This window comes from Enhydra lutris, unplaced genomic scaffold, assembly GCF_002288905.1.
Source record: "Enhydra lutris kenyoni isolate GAN:26980312 unplaced genomic scaffold, ASM228890v2 scaffoldscaffold10, whole genome shotgun sequence".
Taxonomy (NCBI): Eukaryota; Metazoa; Chordata; class Mammalia; order Carnivora; family Mustelidae; genus Enhydra; species Enhydra lutris.
Window position 1 is genome coordinate 5,634,231 of NW_019154094.1, and position 27,886 is coordinate 5,662,116.

General features: G+C 52.8%; 1 protein-coding gene across 1 annotated transcript in view; it reads right to left on the minus strand.

Annotated features, from left to right (window-relative positions):
• The window catches only part of LOC111144030 (coiled-coil domain containing 12), a 53,139-nt gene extending 25,820 nt beyond the window's left edge, over positions 1 to 27,319 (minus strand). The window contains exon 1 of the mRNA XM_022498099.1: positions 27,183 to 27,319. Within this exon, the coding sequence (XP_022353807.1) occupies positions 27,183 to 27,278 (96 nt within the window). The 5' untranslated portion in view covers positions 27,279 to 27,319. The remainder of the gene's footprint in view (positions 1 to 27,182) is intronic.
• Between the last annotated feature and the right edge of the window lie 567 nt (positions 27,320 to 27,886).

Sequence of the window (27,886 nt, forward strand, 5' to 3'; positions counted from 1 at the left end):
CTCTGCATGGTAAGGAAGACTTTATTCCGTGTCTGTATACCTAGGGAACTGGAAAGGGACAGGTGTTATCAGAGAAGGAGGTAACCCTAAAACTCAGCTCTGCATGTCCAATGAGAGGTTTCCAAGCAGCTGAAGAATGGTAACTGCCTGGGAAAGCCATGAGGGCAGAGTAAGGGCACTGTCCAGACCTGCGGGGCCATCCCACATGGCTGGCTCAGCCAGGACTGGGGGAGGTCAAGGCTGGAGGGGGCTGACAAGGCCTTCCTCCAGGGCTGTGGGTGGACTTAGCCGGGCCAAGGCCCACACTCTCAAAGGGCTCTGTGGCAGGCTGGAAGGGGAGTCGTGGGAGACGATGGGGAGACCAGAAGCCAGGTGAGATGGTGCACTCCTGGGCTGCACCTGTCCCAGCAGCTGCTGGTTCAGAGTAAATGAGGGCTGGGAACTGCCAACAGCAGCAGTGCTGAAGGAGGAGCTCTCGAGCTGAGGGGACAAGGAACGAGCCCCTCTCTCATCCCAAGAGGAGTTGCTGCCTAGAGTTCTTCCTTCCAGAAGAGAAAGAAGGAAGCAGGAAAGGGTTCATAGAGAGACATTCCAATCTGTGATCTAGGTCCCCCTATCACGAGCCCATAACTGAAGCAGCTGGAGACCCAAGAGGACTCGCAGGTACAGAAACCCTTTCCGATGGCCAGCCCAACAGGCCTCATTAGCTCTGGGGATGCCTGGGGAGGTGTTCATGGTAAGGCCCTTCTGCTCAATAGTCCAAGAAAGAATAAGGCCCCAAACCTAGTCCCTTGAGAAGAGGGGAAACCAGCCCCAGCTTGAGCCTTTCCGGTTGACTTGGGCCCAGGGTGGGGAAAAGTCAAGGCGAGATAGGCACAGGAAGGGGGCGAGGGGGACAGGAAGGGACTGATGCCGCTGAGGGCCAACCTGGCAGGTTGCACAATCTCACCCTGCGCCCATCCTCAGAGCCAGAGCAGCCCTCCGTCGGGTGGAGGGACTTCCTGTCGGGTGCGGTGACGACAGGTGCTGTGCTCCGAGGGCACTCAGGGGCAGGGCAGGCACCCAGAGTCTGACTCACCCTGAAGATGCGGTGATAAGCCCCGGGCTGAATGCCACTGCCCAGTCCTCCACTGCCCCGAGACAGGGGAAAGGGTGGGAGGGAGTCTCTGAGTCTCTTGGGCAAGCAAGAATCCCGGCAGGGCCCCCTGACTCGGGGTCCCCAGAACTTGGTTTGCTGCAGGGACTACCTGACCTATATGTCTACTCTGCTCAGCGGGGGGGGGGGGGGGGGGAGTTCCTCAAGGGCAGGTCCCTGCCTTACCTGCCTATACCCACAAGTCAGACCCCACCTACAACAGGTGCAGTGGTGGAGCTCACAGGCTCTGGGCCGGACCCTGCCTGACAAAGCCCAGCTCCATTTCGGCCTGCTGTGTGACCCTGGGCAAGTTACTTAACCTGTCCGGCCTTGGTTTCCTCTTCTATGAAAACAGACACTGTCACACTTGTATCTCCACACTGCCACAAAGGTGGACTGGCCAGGGAGGAAGAAGAGCCTGCAGTCCAAGTGGACAAGGCCGCAGCCCCTGAAGGGCAGGGGGAGTGGGGCCAGGGCAGGAAGGGCAGGGCTGTGGAGAAACCGCAGGGCTGCAGGCCCAGACTGCCTGCATCTGACAGGTCGAGAGAAGCTTTCACTTTCATCAGTCCTGAGAGCAGACAAGCTGGACAGCAACATCTGCTTCACAGAGACGTTAGACGACGGGTCTGACCCTCTGTGCTGGGGGATAGATCTTTTGACTCTGCAGTCAGCACGGCGCCCAGAACGCGATACGGAGAGTCCAGCAGGGAGGGTGGGGACCGACATCTGAGAGCGGAGAGTCACTGCTCTCCTGTGGGCCCAGGGAACTGTAAGGACGCTGGAGATAAGGCCTGCAGATAAGGGCTGGAACCAGGCCCGTGGTGCTGTGACAGAACGAGGGGGTGCCTGAGGGCTCTGGGGGACAGGGAGGAGTCAGACAATTACCCCTAGGTTCTTACCGGGACTCACAGGGAGAAGAAGGTGCCTATGGCCACAAAGGTGGCAGTGCCCAGGGGACAGAGAGCAAGGGCACAGCAGCTATTGGGCAGACCAGGCTCTGGCAGAGGCCGGGGCAGACACAGGCCGGGGTCCAGCCAGGTGTCCCCAGCAGCAGAGAAGAGGGCCTGCTCCTCCGCAGAGGTGGGGCCAGCCCCACCACCAAGGCCCCATTACCCGGCCTGGCCCCAGGATGGTGGCTGACGCCCTTCATGGGGCAGAGGAGTTGCAGGGGCTGGCCCTAAGCCAAGTCTGTGCTATTCTTGCCACAACGTAGCTGGGGCCCAGGCTGTGTTCAAAGCAGGCGGCAGACAAGCCCGCCAGCAGATTACTGGTTAACCAATATTGACTGGCTCCCATGCTAGGAACCCCGTATCAGGTCCTGAGCAGGAAAAAGAACAGAACGAGAGGGCACCTAGTGTTCACACACCTGGGGTGGGGGGCACTTTTAGCCTGGGTCCATGGATTGGATCCCAGAGGTGAACGGTCACACACACACACACACACACACACACACACACAGGCCAGGTATGAAAGGCTCATTTTCCTGGAGTACGAATCCACAGAGCTTCAGATCCTCAAGGGGGTAGCACCCCGGAGGAGGAAAGGGAAGGGCTCAGCAGCATGGCGGTGGCATGAGGGTGCAGGGGCTGGGGGGTGTTTGGGCGGCTCGGGAGGTTATCTGGGGAGGCTCTCCAAAGGAGTGCCACCTGTCCTGCACCTTCAGGAGTGGGGGGAAGGGGAAGGCAGCAGATGGAACAAGTAGCCCCAGGAAGTACAGAGGCTGAGGAGGGCCCCCGTGGTCGTCCCCCCACCCCCAATCCCCAGCAGGAAAAGAAGCCCTTGAAAGGTCAAGCAGAGCGCAGGGCAGGGATCAGTGCCCCCCTTTCCCTCACACACAGCCGGTCTGGACCGGTTCTTCTGGGCTGCCAGCAAGGCTCCAAGCTCCACAGGACCCTCCCTGAAGGGGATGCTATGGGCCGAGCACAGCCAGGAGCAGGCCCGGCCAGCACAGACCTGGCACAGACTGCAGCTTACCAGAGCCGGCACCCAGGGCAAACCACAGGACCTCTCTGTTCCCTTCCCTGGGGAGCAGGTAGTGCTACTTCCGTGGGGACACTGAGGGTAGGGAACCTGGGTCCACCTTCGGGTGCGGGGCCCTGTGTGACACCCAGGGTGGGAGACAGCCTGCTGGCATCCTGGGGGCCTGACCTGAACCCCGCCCCTCGCCACACAACCCTGGAGAACAAGCTGGTCTGTTTTCAGCTCCCGACCCCCTGCTCTGCCTGAACCCCCACAAACAAACAAACAAACAAAGTGGACAGCCAGTTGAGTTCTAGGAACCAAAGCAAACCTAACAGGGACCCAGGACCCAGGACCCAAAGCCCAGGGCCCAGATCCAGGCTGGGAAGCAAAGGACAGACTACCGTCAGTCTCGCCCTCAGAGAAAATGCTACCCGCCTAACACTGTACAAGGTAGCGGCCTGGGAACGGAAGGCATCATCCTTTTCCAACAGTGCTGCTTTATCTTTGCTAAGTTTCTGTAGATGACAAACATGCAATTTTTAAAACTGAAGCTCAAATTAAGAATGACCTGTCGATTCCCTGGGAGGGGAAGGGACAAGGGCCCCAGGCCGGAAGCACGGGGACCGTGTGTACAAGGCTTCCCCACTGAAGCCTTCATTCTGCACACGCCACTACCCCACACGGAGGCAGCCGGCACTGGGGCCTGAAGGTCACCCCCATGTTCCGCAGAAGGGTTTTCTTCCCGGGCCGCCCCTCCATCAAGAAGTGTCCCAGGCGTTCAATTTCACCTGGACGTGCCCACGTGAGATTCTGTTTGTCATCTGTCTGCCCTCCTCGACTGGAGGCTCTGAGAGGCCTGTCCGTCGCTGCCCCCCAGCACCTGGCAGCCAACAGCAGCTACATTACCAGCAAAGGAGAGAAGGGGCAACCCAGGGGAGGCAGGACACATGTCTACTTCTTCCCCTGACAGACAAGGCTCTCGTCCCAACGACGGCATCCATCAGGCATCACGAGGCCTGCCTCCTAGATGCAAGGACTGAGGCTCGAGGGCACCTAACTCACATCTGTGCATGTCAGAGCCCTAGCCTTCCCACCGGTTTGGGGACCCAGCCGACAGAAACCCGTCCAGTTCCCTGCAGCGACACACACAGTTCTTTCTACCACATCGTCTGCGTGTTCCCCACTGAGATGTCTGTTCTGTGCCCCCCACCACCCCCCGGCAAGCACCTGCACCTGTTTCTTTCCTGTAGACTGAGGGCAAAAATCTCAACCGTGCCCGCTTCTCAGGGGCGTGGTAGGGCTGTCGACTCAGAAGACTTCCCAGTAGAAGGGGAGCCCTGGGGAGGGCTGGCCCCCACTGTTGTTCATCCCTGCTCTGCTGTATTTCTTATAATAACAGCCCCCGTAATAGTACGCCAGGCAATTGCTTATCCAATTAACTGAAGTAATCATTACTTAACTAGCGATCATAAAAATCTAGGGGCACCTGGGTGGCCCAGTCAGTCAAGCGTCTGCCTTTGGCTCAGATCATGATCCCAGGGTCCTGGGAGCCCCGTGTCTCGCATCGGCTCCCTGCTCAACGGGGACTCTGTTTTTCCCTGTCCCTCTGTCCCTCCTCGCTCATGCTCACATTCTCTTTCAAATCAAATAAAATTTTTTAAAAATTTAAAAAAAATAAGGTCAGCACTGCTTTCCTTCTTTCACACGTTAGAAAAACGGAAATCAAGTGCAAGTAAGTAGCCCACCCAGAGTCACACAGCTTGGGCTGCCAGAGTCCAAAGGACAGGGTGGGCGTCAAGCCCAGGCTGCCTGCTCCCTGTAGAAGCCAGCCCTCTGCTCCAGCCACACTCCCACGCCCACCTCAACACACAGGGCGTCTCACTGGTGTCTAACAGCCCGTCAGCGTCAGCATCACACCCCCCCCACATCTCCTCCTGGTGCCATTTCAGAGAGACATGACCAAACCATCAGGAGCCTGATACGACCATTCCTGGGGCAGGAACTGCAAACCCACAAAAGCACAAGGAGAAACAGAACGATGCACGGAGAGGTGTTCACAGCTGTGTTTCTCCTAACAGGGAGAACTGGAACTGCGAGGTGAGTCCAACCCACTTGTGCACCTGGCCTGTGCGGTCACGGAAACGACACCACGACACAGAACACCGAGGACCGCGAGAGGCGCGGAGCCCACGCACACAGCCAGGAGCCGAATGGTGGCAACACGACACATACATGGCCCAAGCCTTCATGGGCTCACACAGGACTGTGGGTAGTATTTTTTCCATTTCCTTTCATTCTGCTGTCAAAATGACTTAATAACAAAATGATCTAAGAACAAAAGCAGGCAGAGGAACCCAGCTGCCTGTGGCTCACTGTCTTGACTACTCACGCCCGAAACAGCCTCTCCTGACTTTCACCTGGCTCTATGGGAAAGCAGGAAGCCACGGCTAGTCCTCGCGGCCTGACACAGCCCAGGCAATGTTTAGTGACCTTTCTCGAGCTTAAAAACACTCAAAACCCAGGGCGCCTGGGTGGCTCAGTGGGTTAAGCCGCTGCCTTCGGCTCAGGTCATGATCTCAGGGTCCTGGGATCGAGTCCTGCATCGGGCTCTCTGCTCAGCGGGGAGCCTACTTCCCTTCCTCTCTCTCTGCCTGCCTCTGCCTACTTGTGATCTCTGTCTGTCAAATAAATAAAATCTTAAAAAAAAAAAAACAAAAAAAAAAAAACACTCAAAACCCAAAGGGCCAACATGCTGCGGGGCGGTGGGAGGCAAGACAGGCCCGCACGCACCCCCCTGCGGCCCGGGACTCGGCCCAGCAGCCAGACCAGCAGCGGCACTGGAAGCCGGATGCCCTCCAAGCAGGCCAGACGGCTCCCGTTTGGGACAGAAATTTCAGTTAAGAAACGAACTGACGGTGAACGATGAGGTTACCTCCCCACTCTCTCACCCTGCCCCACCATTTCCCGTTTTTTCTAGGAGGAAAGCGCCTCTCTGCCGCAAAGCAGAACTCGCAACCACCAGGGCTTCCTCACCACGGTAAGGCTCACAGCCGGGGCAAGAGCAAGTGAGTCACAAAGGCCAACAATAAGGCCCGGGAAGCTCAGGAACTCCCTGTCCTGGTAGGAGACAGCCCCGTGTGGCGCTGGGGGGCTGGCTTGGAACCCCTCTCCCGTGGCCCGATGCGGACAGCTGGAGTCAGGAAGCACCGTGCGGGGGCCCAGCTGGCCAGTTCTGGGGAATGGAACAGCCACCCAGAGTCTCTGGTCCTGAGGACACGCGGCTGGTGTCGTGACCCTCACCAGATCCATCCTCTGCACGTGAACCCTGGATGGTGGACGGGATTCTCAGCCTGAGCCCAGGAGGGAAGAGGGAACCTATCTATAGTGTGTTCACCATGCTTGCATCCAAGGGAAACAGCAAGCAAGGGCCTGAATACCCCAGGGAGTGCCCCTGAAAATCACAGCCCTCTCCGCCCCCATACCAGGCCCACACGCCCGTTCACACCAGGCCCACGAGCCCATTCACACCAGGCCCATGTGCCAGTTCACACCCGTGCTGGGTCCAAAGGCCGTTCCCTGACAGCCGCCAACAGGACCACATCAGGGCTCCCGTTATCCACATGACACCACTGGCTTCCTCCAAGCCTGTGATCGACAAGGTGTGCAGCTCTTTGCCATGTGGGCAGGGGTCAAAGCGCCCCCAGTCCGTACCCGAACAACTGATTTCGGAGACTTCGCAGTCTCGATAGACTGCACACCCAGTCAAGTTCAACTCGTTGGGTCTGGCTGCAGACTACAGACTTTTAAGGAAAGGCAAGTCGGCTGCTCCCTGAGAAAAATCTCAGCCCAGACAACTCTCAAATCCACATGTGTCTGTCCAGTTGCTTCATTCTTCATTCAAATATCGTCACCAGGTGGACAGAAAAGTGATGAAGCCATGACTGTGGCCTTCAGGGCTCAGGGTAGATGAGAGGGGAAGAAGACACGTGAACTGACAGTCACCACACGGTACGCCCCAAGGAAGCACCGTGGCTTCCTGGGTGCTGTGGGAATGGCCGGTGACTAAAGGCTGATGAGATGAAACCTTACTCACCTGGAAAAAGTATGGCCTGTCCAGGGAGGGCAGAGCAGGCAGGGTAGTGGGGCTAGAGTCACTGGGAGGAGCAGGTGTAGGGAGCCTGAGCCCTGTGTCCTGCAGAGAGGGAAGGAGGAGCCCACATGGGAAGGCTTGCCCCAGACGCCACCGACTTCACCCACAGCTCTGAGAAGCTGGCAAAACCCAGAGGACAGACAGGGAGGGGGCAACAAAGGGACTAGAGTGTTATTTGTAAAGAACATGAGGAAAGGACCAGGATGGGAAGGGCAAGGGTCACCGGTCAAAACCAGGGAGAAACGAGTGGGATATGGGTCAAGAGAGCCACTTTCTCAGTCCCGGGATGGCAGATGGCAGCTGTTTTGAGTCTGTGCAGACGGACAGCTCCCCGCACTGCCCCCCCCCACTCCCCGCCCGCCGTGGTGCTCACAGAAGGGAGCCCGCACCCTTCCCTCCCATGCACACAGGGCCCCTCCCCACCCTCAGCCTCAAAGGGGGCTGGTATTTTTGTCCCAGCAGCACAATGACGTTCTGAACCACTAAGGGACATTCTCAATGGCCCACAGCTGATAAGAGATAGGTCAGCACCGAGAGGTTTTCTGATTGCATCATGCTTCCAAAACTCTTTCAAAGAAGGTTTGGGTGTGTGTTCTGTACAAGAGCCAGAGAAGCGCCACCTCATCCATTCTTACCAAATGAGAAAAGAAAGAAAACCACAAACTGTCAGGGCTGCAAAGGCCTCCGATAACATCTGGGACGGGATGAACTAGATCCAATGGCCCACGGAATGTGTTATAAATAGAAGTTACCAAATCAGAATCTTGCAGGCCAAGACCTGGAAGCCTGAATGTTCTCAGGGCCTGCCTGCCCCGGGGTCACGCTTCCACCACACGGTCCAACTGAGGCTGAGTCAGACCACATCCCTTCCCTTACAGAGGCTGACCCAGGGGAGGAAGGGACCTGGCCGAGGCCACACCAAGCTGCCTGAGGGCTCCTGTGGCGACCAGGGAGGGCTCTGGACACAGCACAGGCAGAGGACGGGAAGAAACACAGAGAAAGCGCTCACAGAAGGGAAACATCCTGAGGGCAGCAGGAGGTGCAGGGAAAGTGTGCAGGGAGAGAAGGGGAAGAGCTAGTGCCAGACCTTGGGTCTCCTGACTTCAAGCTGGTCGGTCCTGAGGGTCCAGCACTCTGTGGGCCACGGGGGGCCCGCACCCCTCCCTTACTTAGGACGCTCTGACTGAGTCTTGGGGAAGGAAGAGCCAGCTGAAGGGCCCCACACTGGCTTTCCCTGCAGGGTGTGGCAGGGAGGCCAGCAGGCTGGGGGGCGCGGGGATGCACGTGAGGGGCCAGAATCCAGGAGCACGCTGCAGACTGCAGAGTGTCAGGCCCGGAGGCAGTAGGCCCTCCTCACTGAACCACTTCTGAGAAATGTGGGGCTTCTTTCTGGCTGCATACCTCCAAGGCTGGCGCTCGCTCGCTCTCTCTTATTTTTAGAGAGGGGGAGGAGAGGGATGGACAGTAAGAGAATCTGAAGCAGGCTCCATGCTCAGTGCAGAGCTCGGCGTGGGGTTCGATCTCATGACCCTGAGATCATGACCCAAGCCAAAATCAAGAGTTGGATGCTAACCACTGAGCCACCCAGGCACCCCTGGTTCTCCTTTTTTTAAACAGACAAACTAACCAACCAAGCAAGCAACAAACCAACCAGCCAGAATAGATTTCTGTTGCTTGCAACTAAGTACCCGGGCTACACATGACCTTTTAGAGCAGTAACCTAACAGCAAAGTATGTGGGTGTGTTCAGAGCTCAAAGCCGTCTTAGGTCCCACAGCTCATGGGATTCACAGGGAGACCCCGGGACGCAAGTAGAGCAAAGGTTCTGATGCCCACTTTGCAAACGGAGAAGCCGGGCACAGGGTGTCAACTGTTCTGTGTACTTGGCCCCGGCATCCCTGCCAAGTCCATCACAAAGGCCAACCGCTCATGCGCCCTGGGGTCCGTCTCCCCATCCCTCCACCCCAACGTGGGGTCAAGCATGCCACGTACAGAACCCCAACACAGGCTCCCAGGCTGGAAAAGCAAATGTTTTGGGCATCAATCCCAGGCAAGCCTGAGGTTCACAGAGCAAAAAAGCACGCTGAAGCTTCTGGGAGACTAGAAGCTATTTTAACCTCTGATCAGCTGCTTCTCAGAGTGTCACAGTCTGGGGACAAGTAAAGGTAAGACAGCTGTCTCCTCTCTGGTGTGATCTACAAGTGATAAAATTCTAATTGAAATCAAATTTAAACTACAAGCCAGAACTGGCACATTTATTTGTGGGAGGAAATACTGCTTAAACAAGGTCTTTTAATCCTCACCTACACATATCTCCTCGAGAAGCCACGTGCACTTTTTTAAACCCCGTGCCAGGCTGAAGGGCTGAGAAAGAGAAGTGCACAAGGAAGCAGCCCCCGTCCTACAGTGGACCTGGGCGACCAGCGTGCTGGGCTGTGTGGTGAGGCGGACCTGGGCCACAGTGAGCTTTGCGGGGTCTCACTCTCGTCAGCCACAGGGAGCTGACAAAACAGAGTGGGAGCGGCGTGAGGAGCCCTGCGCGGTGGCCGGCACGGAGTCGGTCCTCAGCGGGCAGGAACCAACCACAGTGAGGACGGTGATGGCAGGGGAGCCCAGTGTGAGGCCTGTGGCCTCAGCGTGAGGCCTGTGACATCCTATCCCCCCAAGCCATGCTCATTCCCCCCACCCTACTGCCAAAAAGGGTCACAGAGCAGATCCCCACGAGCATACCTCTTCCCTTCCCTGCGGTCACCCCGAGCGGCCACCAGCATCCCCCAGGGGACAGGCCAGCTCCTGCCCTCAGGTAGACCCTACACGCACAGAGAGAATGTGAGTCCAAGTCAGAAAAACCTAGCCACAGGGTGTGGGGGGCCTGGGGGAGCAGGGGGCTTCCTTCCCCTGCCCCGCCTGCTCAGCCCCTGCCCCTCCTCTTCTCCCACGCCTCCAAAGAACTATCACCTTCCATGTCCTACACTCAGTCCCTCCTCCAGGCCCATCAGGTTCAGAACCCCAGACTGGTCGGGCTCCGCCTTGAGAGCTGTGCAGTCTGGGCACAGAGCCCGAGTGGGGACATGAGCCAGAAGCTAACCAAGGAGATAAAGTGGGGTCAGTGCATTCACAGCAGGTTCAGAAGCCTCCTTGTCCGTGCAGCGTACCGGGAACTACAGTGTACAAACGCACCCACTGGCCCTCTCTCAGGACGCTCGCCGTTCTGGGCTGCCCCCCCAGCGTACAGCAGTGCCCTGTGCTGCAATTATAGCTGGTGGAACGTGGGTCCAGTCTCCCCAGTGGGCCCCAGTCCACCCTGGCTGACCTCAGTCCCCAAGCCCTTCGCAGGCCCTGGCACAGAGCAGGCACTCAACAGAAGAGTAATGCTGGCTGGTGCACAAGAAGGGCTCGAAAGGCTCAGTCATCTGCTCCTCAGCCCAGAGAACCCAGCGCGCTCTCCCACTCCTGACCAGTCCCAGGCTCCTGGACTCAGGGCAGGAAAGTTCTGCTCTCATCTGATGGCTTCCTCGCCTGGGTAGCAAAACGCAGGTGCACTTTCTTCAGGATTCAATGACCATGCAAGAAATCTAGTGGTCCCCGGCCCAGAACACAGTGTGGAGACGGGTGGGAGGGGCTGTCCTTGAAAGGACAAACGTCTTCTGCTCCAGCCACTCACATTTTCTCCAGACAGAGCTGCTCTTTAGAAGCCTGAATCAAAACAGCTCTGGAGTGTGGATTTTACTCCCCACAGGGCGTCGTTACCACAGTGACCGTTTTTCCTCTTGGAATTCTTTCAAGAGTACAAGCTGGTGCTTCCCTCCAAAACAACCCCGGGGAAAGCCAGGGAGCCAAGGATTAAGGGAAGGGCCCGGAGGAAGCAGGACTGAGCCACATGGAGCTCTCCAGTGGGGTCTCCTGGACCTCTGCAGTGGTTTCGGAATGACAGCCCCTCCCAGCTGCTGTGGGTGTGGGGGGTATGGTGCTGAGGGTATGGGAGGGTTGTGAGTACGGGGCCTTATGTGCGTGTGTTTTGGGGAGGCCTGGGCGTGTGTAGGGGTGACTGGGGGCACTGGGGGCTGTGCATGTAGCAGGAGTGGCCATGTGGTGTGTGGGGACCGGAGTGAGCAGGGACACTGCCATGTGTGTACCTACACGCACGCTGGTGGTGGCTTGGGGGCAGGCGGGGACCCTGTCAGGGACATGTGGGGAAGCGTGTGGGTTGGGGAAGCGGTCCTCGCAACCCTGAGGTGAAACACGGGTCACATCTTGCCCTGGGACAAAACATGAACTGCATTCGGAACCTGCATGGCAACACTTGGTGCTACAGATCAGCCTGAACTTGGCCCAGACATCTGCGGGGGTCTGTTCACCACATATGGCTCAAGGCTGAAACAAGTGACTTAGAAGCAACTGTTTGAGGCAACTCGCACTTCTGGTCAGAACACCCCTAGTCAGTTGGTCTGGGGCCTGGATGGCAGGGCCCAGTGGCTCTGGAGGAGCTGGCGTGGCGGACCTCCGCCTTCCCTGCGAGCCCGAGGGAAGTCCTCCAGGGGGTGCGCAAAGCCTGGGGGGGCTCAGGGTGCTGGGACACAGAACACCCAGTACGGGGCCACTGCCACGGGAACTCGGAGATGTCTGAATGCTCTGTTAGGTAAGTGTAAGAGTTGTCCCTGCCTGTAAGGAGCTGCCTGTCCACGGAGGAGCTGGCAGGTATTGGGTCTGAGTAACATCCCAAAAAAAAGGAAAGAAAAAAAAAAAAGCTACTACCACTACTACTTTTATAATAACTACAATGATCATGGAGATGTCAGCAATATTGGGGAGGTCAGCAATATTATCAAGGAGGCTGCGTGCCAACCATTCACGTGAAAACAGTCTTCTTTCTAAAACATAAGTGCCCAATAATGAACAGTGCAAAGTTACCGATATCCACACAGGGGGGTGGGGGGTAGGGATCTTGATGCCTACCTCACACCATGCGAAAATAAATAAATTCTGGATGGACTGGGGGTGCCTGGGTGGCAGAGTCAGTTAAGCATCTGCCTTGGGCTCAGGTCATGATCCCAGGGTCCTGGGATAGAGCCCCCAGTTGGGCTCCCTGCTCAGCGGGGAGCCTGCTTCTCCCTCTCCCTCTCCCTCTGCCGCTCCCCACGCTTGTGCTCTCTCTCTTCCTCTCTCAAATAAATAAATAAAATCTTAAAAAAAAAATTCTTGATGGACTGGAAACCTAATGGAGAAAGGTAAGATAATAAAACTTATAGACTAGAAAAAATAAAATAAGACGAAACCAGAGTGGGAGATAAACTGTAAGAGGCTCTTAATCACAGGGAACGAAGTGAGGGTTGCTGGAGGGAAGGTAGGTGGAGGGATGGGGTAACTGGGTGATGGACATTAAGGAGGGCATGTGATGTACTGAGCACTGGGTATAATAGAAGACTGATGAATCATAGGACTGTACCTCTGAAACCAATAATATATTATATGTTAATTAATCAAATTTAAATAAAAAATGTTTAAAAAACCCCTAGAATATAATATAAGAGAATGTCATCATGACCTAGGAGCACACAACTATTTCCCTAAGCAGGACACAGAAGATATTCGGGGGGGGGGGGGGAACCCTGATGAATTGGATTACATAAAAATAAAGAACTTCTTTTGTTCACCAAAGAATGCAATTAAAAGCATGAAGAGTCAAGGCCCAGAGGGGGAGAAAAATGCAATATGTATACTGAAGAGAGGACTTACCCAGGTGTCAAAGAACACCTAGAAACGAACAGGAAAAAGTGTCAGGCAACCCAACAAAAATGGACAGGAGGCAGAAAGGCCTGAGCAGGTTCTTCACATAAACACCTGACAAGAGACTCAACTGCCTCAGTTAGGAAGGGAATGCAAATTTACACCACAAAGGGATACACTACCCCTCCACCAGCAGTGCCAACTTGAAAAAGACTAACCAAGGCAGGAGCGTGGAAGAGGAACTTTACAGCCAGTGGGAGTGTGGACTGGTTTACTAGCCACTGGGAGGGCTGTATGGTAATGTCTCTCCTATGACGTACCGATTCTACTCCTAGGGATATACCCAGCACATGTTCACCAACACATAGACGAGACCGGGAATAGCAGATTATGGCCCCAGCCTGAAATTTTATAGTGGGACGGACCTAATGTTGTATATTGACACAATCAGTGCTGGGCAGTAGGAAGAATGAACTGATGGCCACACCCAATGGCTCACAGACACAATAAGGAATGGAAGAACCCAGATCCCAGAAGAGCATGTAGTGTATGATCCCACTTATCTAAAGGTCGAAAGAAGCGAACCTCCAGAGTTAGAAGTCCCAAGTGATCACTCCTGCAGCATGAGCACCTGGGCAAGGAACTTGGATGCTGTCACAGTTTCTTGATCTGAATGCCTGATGACATCTGTGTTCGCTTAGTAAAAGTCACTGGGCTGACCTGTCTACCTTTCTTCACATATTGAAAAGGGAAGTTTTCTTAATCCCACAACAGAGTTGTTAAAAACAGAATTTAAGCCCATGTAGAAACCAAAAATACATTACTAAAATCTAAAGAGAGGACGAATTCTGTCTCGAGGACAGCAAGTCACTCTTCAAAGAGAGGATGACCTCAGGACCCCCAAGCACACCCAGAAGATGGCTGCGGCAGGTAAGCACAGTCCCTCCCGCCCTCCGGGCTCCAGGGATTTGCCATCAAGGTCACAAAAATTCTTCTGTTTCAAAAGCTAATAGATTAAAAACCAGCTTGAATTTCAAGATTCCTTCACTTTACAATCCCTTGTGTCCAATCAACGTGGCCTTGCAAACACCTGGTGACATCTTGTCACGTCACAGCAGTCACTCAAAGGGGAACATGAGGCCTCAACAGCGAGTCAGGAGCGGAGCAAGAAGGAAGGACTCGCAGCCTCCTGTCCAGAGGTGCTTCACGCACACAGCTGCCTTGGCCACCACAGGCAAGCCAAACGGTGAGAGAGATCCAGAACAGCATGTATCTGCCTCCAGAAGCCCTGCCCTCTGAGGGAAACTCAGAAGGAGGCCCCCCTGCCCACCCAGTAGGTTCTCCCCAGGATCTGAGACCAGCTGAAGGAAAGGTCCACTTCTCCGTACGGCGGCCCACTGCAAGGCCCTCCCGGCACCGCTCTGAAGAGAAGTCAGTACCACATGGGATCCAGGAGGTGGGGGCTCCCCAGAGCCCAGCTCCAGGAAGGGGACCCAGGTCCGCGGGCCAGGGAGTAGGCCCTGGGTGCCACTGTCTAGGTCTCTACTGTCACATCTGTAAAATAAAGGGGCCCCTTCCCAGGGGTAAGAAGAAAGAACAGCAGGAAAGAGAACTGCACATCCCCACTTCCCATTCTCCACGTCCACACATACCATCTCCCTTCATCTTCGTCCTGGGAGGCAGGGGTTACTGTGGTCACTTCTGGCTATGTCTCCTAAGGCCCAGGAGCAGGAAGACACTTATCTACCTACTGGTCCTGAAGCCCATGGAGCAGGGGTGGCCAAAGCCGCTTCTGCGACAGGCCCTGGGGCAGGGAACCCGGAATGAAGCTGCACCTGATGCAGGGCCGCGTCCGGCTCAGACGGGAGCAGCCCACCTGCAGGGAAGCGGGCGGGGGCCAAACACCCAACAGAAAGGGAGCAGCAGGCTACCGGCTCCGCCACGCCGCCCAGCCCACAGAACAAAGCCTCAAGGGCACAGCCTTGGCCGGGCTGCCTCTCCTGACATCAGTGGGTCTCACAGGCGAGGGCTGGTGAGGCCTCCAAGCGGTGCAAAGGCGCACTTCACAGGGTGGCTGGGGCCGGGACCCCACCAGCACCTTTCCCTGCACACGTGCTGCCCGCAAACAGCTGGGCCAAGCTCACGGCCCACACCCACTCCAGTCCTCACCCAGCTTCTCAGTCCCCGTCTCCCCCGATTCCTGCGCCCCTTCCTCCTGCATGCTGCAGGGCGAGCCCCTGGGCGCTGGACGTTCCAGATCCTCCTTCTCTGCTGTCTAAACCCTGGCCCCAGGGGACCTCATCTGGCCCCAGGGCTTCAGCTTCTACCCACACAAGCCTCTCCTTGCAGTCCCAATGCCCGCCTCACAGGCTCTCTCTACTCACATGGCCAACAGCCAGGCCCAACATGGCCCTCACCAGACTCCTGGCTCCCCTTCAAAACCACTCCCCCTGCACCTCTCATTTTGGGAACAGGCCCTGCCACACCCCCCAGCCCGCCTGCCCCCACAGTCCACCCGCCGGGACGTCCCATAATTCTGAATGCCTCAGCCTCACAGCTGAGCGAATGTGGCAGCCTCCTGCCTCCACACACACTGAGGGCAAGACCCAGCACTCAGGCCTCCAGTGGCTCCCCAGCTCCCCTAGAGCAAGAGCCTGCCCCTGTGGCCACAGCCGGCCAGGGCCTTTCTACTCCCATCCCCTCCCCACTCCCTAACCTTCACCTGACACCTGCCATGCAGGGGCTCCTTCTCTCCCTCAAACATGCCAAGCTAGTGCTCTGCTCAGCTTAGAATGCTCTTCCCTAGACCTGGCATCCCATCCCTCCCCTGCAACCACCACCATCTCCAGCCTCCCACTCAGAGCGGCCTTCCTGTCATAGGCCAGCTGCACCAGCCCTCCTTCAAAACACACACACACACACACACCAGCACTCCCAAGTTCCCAACACTCTCCTCCCTGCTCACTAGTATACACTCTTTATCCACCCCTCCCACAGAAGCCTCTAGAGGCAGAGGGGCGGTCTGATTCACAATCTGGATCCCCAGGCCCAGCACACAGCTGGTGCTCAAAAAATACTTCTTTGATGGGTGGTGGCAGAGGTCCTGCAGTGAGCATGAGCAACTCATGCTCCAGGGAAAGGAGGTGTTATACTTCCTTTTGTCAAGGGAGAATGTCAGGGAAGTGATCAGAGACGTGCAGGAAAATGAATCATCTGCGAATCTTTCCAAAATTGCATGATTTCCAGGCTCCCTACCTCCTCCCTACAGGAGATCTGGGGAGGAGCCAGAGAAAAGAATGCGTAGGTCGCCCCAGGTGATCCTGACGCACAGGTAAGTCTGAGAACCCCGGACTGATCCAACACCTTCATTTCACACATGAACAAGTCAAGGCCTCCAAAGGGATGACTCAGAGAGAAGTTGCAACACTGGTTTGTCAACAGGTGTCTGTCTGCGCTGGGAGTCCCCAGTTTCCCACCCACAAGGTTCTCCCTCTCATTGGCTCCCAGACCTCAGGGTCTGAGCAGAGCTCGGGAACAGAAGGTCAGTCTTGGGGAGAAATGGGGAACACACACCCCACCGTGGCTGTGGCTCTGCAATCCACTGTTTTGTTGATGTAACACTTTGTACGTCAAGTGAATTCCACCTTCAAGGAAGCACGGCTAGGCTGAGGAAAGCCAGGGGACCGGCAAGATGTTCTCTTTGCTTGCCTTGGAAACAGGGTCAGCTACACCCACTGTCACCCAGCGGGAAGGGCTGGAGGACCACCTAGACTTCCTCACTTCAACAGGGTGGGTGAGAAAAGACATACACCTATATTTATAAGAGGCCCACAGGCAAGACCTTGAACTAGCCACTTCACAGACATCTTTCTCTGTTCTTCCAGCTACTGATAAGGTAGGAAGCCAAGTCTTGATTTTAGAGACAAGGCTAGGGAGGTAAAGAGTTTTAAAGACCCACCCTGGGTCCCACTGATGGGATGAATGGAGCTGAGATTTAAATCAGATCCATCTGACTCCAAAGCCTGAGCTCCCCACTATGCCACCCAGCTCCCACCAGGCGGCCTGATGGCAGTTTGTGTGTGGATGGGAAGAAGACCCCGTCCTGGGGGCTACTTCTCCCCAAGCACCTGGGGGTGACAAGTGGAGAGGGATACAGGGCCCAGGGCTCAGGGAACCATCTAGGGTCGGCAACATCCCCAAGCACAGCCATGAGTGGTCCCTCAGCCCAGGCCTCCTGGCCTATTAAATAGGGATAAACTTTAATTTTTTTTATTTTTTTTTAAAGACTTTATTTATTTACTTGACAGAGATCACAAGTAGGCAGAGAGGCAGGTGGGGGGGGTAGGGAAGCAGCCTCCCCACTGAGCAGAGAGCCCGATGCGGGGCTCGATCCCAGGACCCCAGGACCCCGACCTGAGCTGAAGGCAGAGGCTTTAATCCACTGAGCCACCCAGGCGCCCGGGGATAAACTGTTTTAAACCTACCTCGAAGGGCTGCTTCTGGACTGAGCAAATCAGGAGATCCCATCACAAAGTGCCATGTAAATGTTATGAAAGCCGATCTGTAAGAGGCTGTCGACATGGTGGCAGTGACTCCTCCACCGACAGGCGTCAGGCCGTTGGGCCTGGGGACAGAGCCGCATGTAGCCAGGCCAGAGGCAATGTCCTCAGGGATAAGCAGGCACAGACAAGTTCGACTCCTCCCCTAGAACACTGGGCTCTTCTCCACCCCCACCACCCCACACCTCGCTGCCCCTTCCTCTCTGTCCCCGCAACAGTGGCCAGCCCTTCCCTCAGCTTCCCTTCCACCCTCAGCCCGCACTGGCCAAGACCCTCCCCGGTGCATCCAAGTCCAAGATTATCAATGAGCTGCCCTCTACCTTGGCACTGATCCCACTCTCCAGACTGCCCGTTTCTCAAGTGTATGGATCACAACTGTCAGCATTTAACTCCTACCAGATAGACACACGGAAGGCCAGAAACAAGCATCTGCTGGAGATGCTGGCCAGAAAGACCGACTACTTTGAAGCCCTCTGCTCTAGCTTCGAAGCCCCAGGCTCCCCAAGCCTGAGCGCGGGGTCACCTGGGTTTCCGCCTACCCTCTCCTTCACAGCTCTCGATAAATGAGAGCTCAGGCAGAGACACGGTGTCGTACGAGATGGGCGAGAGGGAGCAAGGTCTCCAGAGACACGCTGTCCAATGACGCAACCTTCAGCCAAGTGTGGCTGTTTAAGTACAAATTAAGTAAAACAGAATAAAATGAAACATCACGTCTATCACATTTCACGGGTAAAAGGGCCACACGTGGTTCCTGGCTGTGGTACCGGGCAGCACAGGTTCCACAGAGAACTGCAGGGCACTGTCCCGTTCCGAGAGCCAGGGGGAAGCAGGAACTGCAGCACAGCCTGCTAGCTGACAGCCGGAGCCAGCGCCAGGGCCCTGGAGCAGCCCCAGAGGGGCTGGGGCTGACCACCCTCCCTGTCCCCGGGCTCAAGGAGGCAGCTCAATCCAGGCTAGATGCTGGCGAAAGCCGACAGCCAAGGGCAAGTGTTTGGGCCAAGTTAACAACCTTCAGGAGCCTCCTTCTGGCTGCTGAGAAAGAGGTCGGAGCAGGACAAAGTGGCCTCACACCGCGCTGTTGGGCGGCGCTGTAGACAGAGGCCCCGGAGCTTCGTCTACATAGCCTGGGACGGTTCCCAACTCACCCAGCTTGGAACTTCGGGAGGAGCCCCAAGAAATGAGGTTCCGAAACAACACAGAAGTGTGGGTGGCTGCCCTCCCTGCAGTAAGGCTGGGCTCCTGCAGAACTCGGCCACCGGAGCACCCAGCAGCCCCTTTAGACCTTATCCCTACCCTGATCGCTGCCAACTGCTTGCCGCCAAACCCTCTGGAGCATCCCTGACCATCCCCTCTGGGCCCACCGAACATTCCCACCTCTGAGCTGCACCCCTGGAACACTCCTTTCCAGCTACCTCAATATGCGCTTCCCGGTCCCATCCTCCACAGGTCAGCCCAAAGCCCGCTCTGCCTTCTCGTGAAGCGTCCCCAGGACCAGCCTGGCTTTCCCAGGAAATGACTGCCAGCAGCACAGTCTGGCAGTCTACGTGCTCTTCCCACCTGTCACCAGGACTGGCTGACCCACAGGCCTGCTGCACCCTGCAGAGAATCCCCCTCCTCCAGGGGTCCTGTGTGCTGGAATCCCGACGTCACTTACACTCCTCGACCTTGGGCATCCCAGCCCCTCGGAATGTCAGCCCTCGGGATCAGCCAGGTACGCTGACGAGGAAGTACTCTGTAAGACTGCCCGCCACACAGCTACAACCGAACTTGACTGCAGAATAGTGTGTGGAAACCTCATGGCCCGGATCTCATCTCTGTTTGTCACAATGTCAGGACGGGCTCCTCTAGACGATCACTACTTTGAGCTCATAGTGCAGTGCAGGGAGGAGAGGAAGCTGGCACCAGGACGGATGCCAATGCCAGGCATGAGATCTTCCATGCCTCCAGCAAAACCATGTGCGTGGCAGGTATCAGTGAGGGACATGTCGCTGAGTGCTAGGGGACTGGCAAGGAGCCATCCCCTTGGGGCAGACAGGGACTCTCCCACGGCAGGAGCGGGCTGAGAAAGTGCTGGGCCCTGGAGTCCCTCCTACAGGGGTCACATCTTCACATCAGATGACGGAGCTAAAAGCAGGGGGCCCCTTCCACCCGAGGGAGGGGCCTCCTTGCTCCCTGTCTGCCCGCAGCAGGCCGGCTTTATTTCCTTGCCAGCCTCACCACTCCTCGGTCTCCCAAGAAATGACTGGGCTGGAAAAGTAACTCAAACTTAAGACCTTTGACTGTCTTTCTCTCAGGCACTGACCCTCACAGAAACATCCCTCAGGAACTGCAGAGATTAAATATGAAGCGAAAAGCACTCTTACAAGAAAAAAGATAACCTGGGCTTTCCCAAAATTTAAAAATCTTTGTGCATCAAAAGACACTACCAAGAGAATGAATGGGGGGAATGAACAGAATGGGGGGAAAATACCCAGAAGTCCCCTACTTAGTAGCGGTTTAATATCCAGAATATATAAAGAATTCAACTGCAACTCAAGAACAGAAAGACAAACGACCTGATGGAAAAATGGGCAAAGAATATGAATAAATATTTCTCCAAAGAACATATACAAATGGCAAATGAGCACATGATTGGATGCTTAAAAGCACTTATCATCAGGGAAATACAAATCAAAACACCAATGAGCGACCACTTCACTCCTACTAGGACAGCTATGATTTACTTTGTTTTAAAAGAAAGGCAGACCGCCCCATAGAGCACCTCATGTGGACGCATCTGAAGTCTAAGGACACAGGTAGAGCAGTGAGGGAGGAAGGGGACACCAGCCTAGTCACCCAGATCAGCTGAATCAACCCTGGCGATCAATGAGGCGACAGATATTACAGCCAGATTGCCCTCACATCCTATAATTTTTTTTCTAAGTAGGCTCCATGCCCAGCATGGGAGCACAATGCAGGGTTTGAGTTCACCACCCTGAGGTCAAGACCTGCACTGAGATGAAGAGTTGGACGCTTAACCGACTGAGCCACCCAGGTGCACCCATCCTATAATTTTTTTTTTTTTTAAGGAAAGTAATTGTGGGGCAAGGATGTAAGGGAACTGGAACCCTCGTGCACTGCTGGTGGTAGTGGAAAATGTACACCCACTGTGGCAAACAGTTCGGTGGTTTCTCCAAAAATTAAACACAGAATGGCTATCTGACCCAGCAATCCCACCCCTTCTGTATATATCGAAAAGAACTGAAAACAGGAACTCAAATAATACTTGTGAAGCCGATAAGTACACCAATATGCCAATAACAGCATTAGTGACAAGAGCCAAAAGGTGTCCATCAACAGAGGAATGAACATCCACTGCATGTGGTGTGTACCTACAACGAAATATTATTCAGCCTTAAAAAGGAATGAAAGGCTCTTGCATGCTTGAATGTGGATGAACCCTGAAAAACTGATGCTTCTGCTAAGCGAAGTAAGCCAAACACAAAAGGACAAATATTGTTAAGACCCCACTTACACGAAGTACTTGGAATGGGCAAACTCATGGAGACAGAAAGCAGATGAGTGGTTGCAAGGGGCTCGGGTGAGGCTAACCGGGAACCGCCGCTTGGTGGGGGTAGAGTTTCTGTTTGGTGTGATGAAACAGTTTTGGAAATCATGGTGATGGTTGCACAACGCTAATATCCTAATGACACACAACGTAAATATCCTAATGACAAATGCTTAAACGGAAAATTTTATGTTATATGTATTTCACCATCGAAAGATAAAAAACAAAACAAAATTGTGGCAAATCAGGGTATCCCCTTCCCCATCAGGGGAAAGGAGGACCAGATCAGGATCCACAGGGGATTAAGACATGCACATCAGGGCAGACTGGACTTGGGGCCTATCCTCTTTTACCACTGTTGTTTCTTGTTTTGTTATGTTCTTGAGCGCGTAATTCACAAAACCAAAGGGTATTAGAAAGTATACAACTGGTTCCTCCAGTCTCTCCCCTACCTTGCATCTGGGCAGCCAGTCCAAGTCGGTACACAAAGAGAGTCACCACCTGTTCTCATGGCCTCTCCTAAGATAACACGCACTTGGGTGCCTCCTAGCTATGTGACTTCAGGCAAACCGCCTCACATTTATTAGCCTCAGTGCTTCCATCTATAAACTAACCCTCCTCCTTTTTTTGGTTTGAAAATTTTATTTATTTATTTGACAGAGAGAGAGAGAGAGAGAGAGAGCGTGTGCGCACAAGTAGGCAGAGCGGCAGGCAGTGGGAGACGGAGAAGAAGGCTCCCCGCTGAGCAGGGAGCCCAATTTGGGGCTCGATCCCAGGACCCTGGGATCAGGACCTGAGCTGAAGACAGCTGCTTAACTGACTGAGCCACCCAGGTGCCCCTAAATTAACCCTCCTCTTGCCTTCTTCTCAGGTTTGTATCAAGACCTAGACAAGATAAAGCAGGGAGCTGGCATTGTTTCTATGTCAAATCTGAAAACACTGTTAATAAAGAAAATTAAACCATTAGGAGCTACAGAGAAAATCAGGAGCACTAGGTACTCCCCACCTCACTTTCCTTCTTTCCTTTCCTTGCACCTTCTCTATCTAACACTACCTATGTTGCCTGACCCTCTGTCACCCCAGCTGACTGCCAGCTGCTCAGGGCAGAGACTTCTGTCTGCTCTGTTCAGCACTATACCTCTAGAGCCTCACGACTGGTGCCCAGGCCGTACCTGGTACACGTCCGCAGAAGGAAGGAATTACCAGCTCCAATAACCCACTTTCAACCAAGCCAAACAACAATTCATCACCTGCCACTGATCCACCCACTGATAACCACAGCCTGGAAACTGAAGAGTCAACAAAAAATTCTAACTTCCCCTTTGTAACAAAAGGACTAGAGAAAGTAGAAAAATCAGGAGCTCCTGAATAGGAAAGATGCAACAGGAAAGGAGAAGACTTCTAATGGAGCAAAAATGTGGCTTCACAATAACTCTTCCTTAAAAAGAATGAAAGGAAATCCAAAGGCCAGTGAACTCTCAATTCCAACATAGAAGCCACGTGATTTCCGGCTGCACATTTTTTTTAGAAATGAGTTCATGGCCAAGAGCTTTCTGAAGCCAGAAATGGGAAGATTAAAGCCAATTAAAGTAGCAATCAATACACCAACAAATTAGAAAATCTAAATGAAATGGGCAAAATCCTAGAAACACACAATGTACCTAAACTGACTCATGAAGAAATAGAAGATTTAAATATATCTGTAACTAATAAGGAAACTGAGTAAGTAATCAAAACCCTCCTAATAAAGAAAAAAGCCCTGGGCCAGACAGTTTTACTGGTGAATTCTAATACTAACAAATTGAATCCATCAAGGACCAAAGACCAGGGGAATTCACTCTCCAATGCAAAAATGGTTCAACATACAAAAACCAACTAATGCAATATAATAATAGGGTGGGGGGGTAAATCACATGATCATCTCAATTGATGAAGAAAAAGCATTTGACAAAAATCAACTCTCTTTGTTATGAGAGTATGTGAGATACGATATAAAGTCAACAAGCTAGGAATAGAAGGAAACTTCCTCAACATGATAAAGGCCATATTCGAAAAACCCACAGTGAATGTCACACTCAATGGTGAAACACTGAAAGCTCTTCCATGATAAGGAACATAACACGGATGACTGCTTTCACAACTTCTAGCCAACATGATACTCAAAAGTTCTAGCCAGAGCAATCAGGCAAGAAAAGGAAAGAAAAGACTTCCAAATTGGAAGAGAAGTAAAATTCTATCTGTTCACAGATGATATGATCTTATATGTAGAAATATCTAGAGTCCATGAAAAAACTGTTAGAATAATTAACAAATTCAGCAAAGTTCCAGGATGTCAATTTTGTAAATCAACAGACAAATATCAGTTGCATTTCTGTATGTATTAACAATGTACAATCTGAACAGGTAATTAAGAAAACAATCTCCTTTACAACAGCACCAAAAAGAATAAAATACTTAGGAATATTTTTAACCAAGGAGCTGAAGGCTTGTACATTGAAAACTAGAGAACACTGCTAAAAAAAAATTAAATACTTAAATGAAAATTAACAACTTAAGGGGTACCTGGGTGGGTCAGTTGGTTGAGCATCTGCCTTTGGCTCAGGTCATGATCCTGGAGTCCTGGGATCAAGCCCTGCATCAGGGTCCCTGCTCAGTGGGGAGTCTGCTTCTCCCTCTGACCCTTACCCCACCTGTGCTCTCCTTTTCTCACTCTCTTGTCAAATAAATAAATTTTAAAAAGAATTAACAACCTAAATGGAAAGACATCCCATGCTCATTGACTAGAAAACTTAATATTGTTAGGATGGCAATACTCCCCAAAATTGTTTACAGACTCAGTACAATCCATATCAAAATCTCAACAGCGTTCTTTGCACAAACAGAAAAATCCATTCTAAAATTCATATGGAATCTCAGGGATCCCAAAAAGCCAAAACAATCTTGAAAGAGAACTAAGAGGATTCATACTTTCTGATTTCAGAACTTACAACAAGCTATAGTAATCAAAACAGTATGGCACTGGCATAATGACAGACATATAAACCAAGAGAAAAATAGAGTCCTGAAATAAACTCTCACAGATATGGTGAAATGATTTTGAACAATTCAGTAGGGAAAGGACCATTCAACAGGGAACAGACATTCAATAGGAAAGACCATTCAATAGGGAAAGGACAGTTATTTCAACAAATGGTACTAGGAAAGCTGGATATTCACATGCCAGACACTGTATTAGACACTTACATTATACCTACATAAAAATTAACTCGGAATGGATCAAATACCTAAATATAAGAGCTAAAACTATAAAACTCTTAAGGTAAAACATGGGGGAAAAGCTTTAGGATCCAAGGTTTGATAAAGGTTCCTCAGACATGACACCAAAAGCAGACGCACCAAAAGAAAAAATAAATTGTGTTTTATCAAAATTAAGAACTTTATGCAACAAAGGACATTATTGGGAAAGTGAAAAGACAACCATGGAATTGGGAGAAAACATCTGCAAATCCCATATCTGATAGGGGATTAATAGTCAGAATATACTAAGAACTCCTACAACTCAACAACAAAAGTCAATTAAAAAATGGGCGAAGGGGTGCCTGGGTGGTTCAGTCAGTAAAGCACTGGACTTTTGGTTGGTTTCGGCTCAGATTATGACCTTATGGGTTGTAGCCCCACATACTCTGCGTAGAGTTTGCTTGAAGATTCTCTCCCTCTGACCCTCCTCCCACTCGTGTGCGCAAACTCTCTCTCTCTCCCAAATAAACATATCTTTAAAAGAAAAATGGCAGCAGGGGAAGGACATGAACAGACATTTCTCCAAAGAAGATATACAAATGGCCATAGGCACATGAGAAGATGCTCAACATGACTCACTGATCACTACGGAAATGCACATCAAAACTACAATGTGATACCACTTCACACCCAATAGGATGGCTATAATCAACAAAACAGAAAATACCAAGTGTTGACAAGGATGTAGAAAAACGGGAATCCATGTCCATTGCTGCTGTGGAAAACAACATGGCAGTTCCTTCAAAGGTTAAACACAGAACTGCTCTATAATCCAAAATTTCCACTTCTGGGTTCACACCCAAAAGAACTGAAAACAGAGACTCAAACAGATATTTATTTATACATTCATGGCTCACAACAGCCAAAAGTTAGAAGCAACCTCAAACAGATAAAATACGGTATAGTACAAAGGAGTATGATCCAGCTTTAAAAAGGAATGAAATTTCACATATGCTACAACATGGATAAACCTTAAAAATGTTATGCTGGGGACACCTGGGTGGCTTAGTCAGTTAAGCGTCTGACTTGATCCCAGGGTCCTGGGACCAAGCCTTATATCAGGCTCCTTGCTCAGCAGGGAGGCTGCTTCTCCCTGTGCCTGCACCTGCCCCTCCCCCTGCTTGTGCTCTCTCTCCCTCTTTCTCTGACAAGTAAATAAATAAAATCTTTTTTTAAAAAAAAGTTATGCTGGTTGAAATAAGCCAGTCAAAGAAAGTAGTCAAATAGAATGGTGGTTGTCAGGGGCTAGGTGGGGAGTTACTGTTTAATGGGTACAGAGTGTACATTTGGGATGGTGAAAAAGCTCTGAACATAGTGGTACGGTTATATAACATTATGAACATATTTCAAATGGTAAACTTTATGTTACATACATTCTGCCACAATAAAAAAAGATAGGGAAAAAGTAACCATCGGGCCATATTTTCAGCCCTTTGAGAGAATCCGTCTTTAAAGGCCAGTTCTCCTGATGGCCTGCGCATCCTTCCCATAGCAACAGGCCCTAAGGATGCTATGTTATCCGTTGTATTCTGACCTCAAGCCCAGTCACAGTAATCTGGGCCCCAAATCCCAACCAACAGCACAGGCTGGCTAGCCACTGAAAAGCTGAGGGCTGAGTTTCCCTCCGCCAGGCAGTTTTGAGACAGAACCCTCTGACAGGGCCAACAACATGCCAACAAAAGCAGAAGCCAATCCAACTAGCTATCACTATTACTTCCCCTTTCACTGTCCCACAGGGTGGCCATGCAGAAAGGAAACACAGGCCTGACTGACCAGCCTGACTCTCTAAAGTTGGAAAGCTGAGTCCGTTTTCCCTCATCCATCCAAGGTCTAGATATTTACTAGCCTTTATATTTTGTAGAATTAACAGTTTTTGCTCATCCAACAACAGCGGAACTGACAGGCTCCACCCTCTGTGGGTTCTAGTGCTTTCATTCGGAGGACCCTGTCAGATTTCAAAATAACCCAACGAGAATTAATATAGAGGACTTCTTATCCTCCACTGCGGACATGAAGAAACAGGCTCATGGATATGAAGCAATTTGTCCCAAGTCCCACAGCCCCAAGTGACAAGGCCAGGGTTTGCACACCGGCAATGAACTTCAGAGCTCTCCTTCCTCCTGATTACTCGGAGAGAGCAAGGAGGTGGAAATGGAATGGGACCATTTTGGTGTCAAACAAAAGCAAGAAAGAGGCTTCCAAGTTTGGTAACTAATAGGATTAGGAGGTCCATCCCCAGAGAAGTAGCCTAGGAACAACTAAGTGCCCTCCTCTTTCCCTGAGGTGCACCGTGACCTAGAAATGGGTCTTTGTTTTTGCACTTTTGTTCTCAAATTCCAGCTGGGTCCCGAGAGTACCATCCCGTACTGCCCGGCCCAGGGTGTGGTGGCGGACAGGGAGGGTCTGCCACATTCACTGAATTTCACCAGGCTGGAAGGCCGTCTGGGTCGTGGGGGAAAGCGGATGATTCAGGGCGCTCAAAAGCGAAAAAATTACGCCTAATACAACGAGAACCCAAAACTTCGAAACTGCTCTGGAGACGCATAAGACAAACACCAGAAAGAAACCAAAATCCTCCGTCCCCACCTCGCGCATGCGCGGCGACGGGGAACCAGCGCCAAAAGAGTCCCAGGCAGCTAACCACTACACCTGGTAGGCGGGCTCCGACTCCTCGCGCAAGCACCACCCGCGCGCACATGCGCGTCACCCGCAGCTGCCTTTTCCTAGTAGTCCCCTGCCCTCTCGTCCCTGTTCTGGACCCGAATACTGGCTACCTCAGCCACGGCCCTCACTCTACATTCCTCACCTTGCGCCCGGTTTTTTCCCTTAGGGCTTTCAGCCGTTCCTTTCGCCGCAAGGCCTCTTCCTCTAGCCGGCCCACACCAGCCGCAGTAGCCGCCATGTTGCCCACCCTCCTCTTCTCTCGTCCTGCATCGCGCAGGCCCCGGGAGTAGATGAACCTCTGGCGGCCAATCCAGTGACGAGAACGGGAGATCAGGAAGTCCTGAAAGCCAATCAATACTGAGTTGCTATAGCAGGGCCCGCCCCACTATTCCCCGCAACTAGCCTCGCCTGGGGGGGAGGGCACGGTAAAGAGAAAGGCCGTAAGGCTCGATTCGTCCAATGCCCATCAATGAGAAAGCAGCAAGTGGAATCAGACCTGAGTGAAGGAGGATAGAGCGCGTCGATTGCTCTGCTTTTGCCTAAGCAAACGCCAACCACGCCCCTCACTCCACACCCCCGCTTGGAATGCACTGACCCAACCCTGTCCCCTGTCCAGATTCTTCAAGGCCGGAATGCCTTCAAGAAGTCTTCCCTGACCCCATCTCAGTTTAATAAAAGATCTGCGTCTTCCTTCCTCTACAGGTGTCAGTGACTTCCTGGATGCACTTGTTCATGGGCCCCTAGGCCCTTCTGTATCTGCTCTCAGCTCAGATAAAGCATGTGCAGTGCAGGGCTTGGCTGGATGGCCGTTTCCTCCAGGCTCATGGGTGATGCCCTCCCACCTCC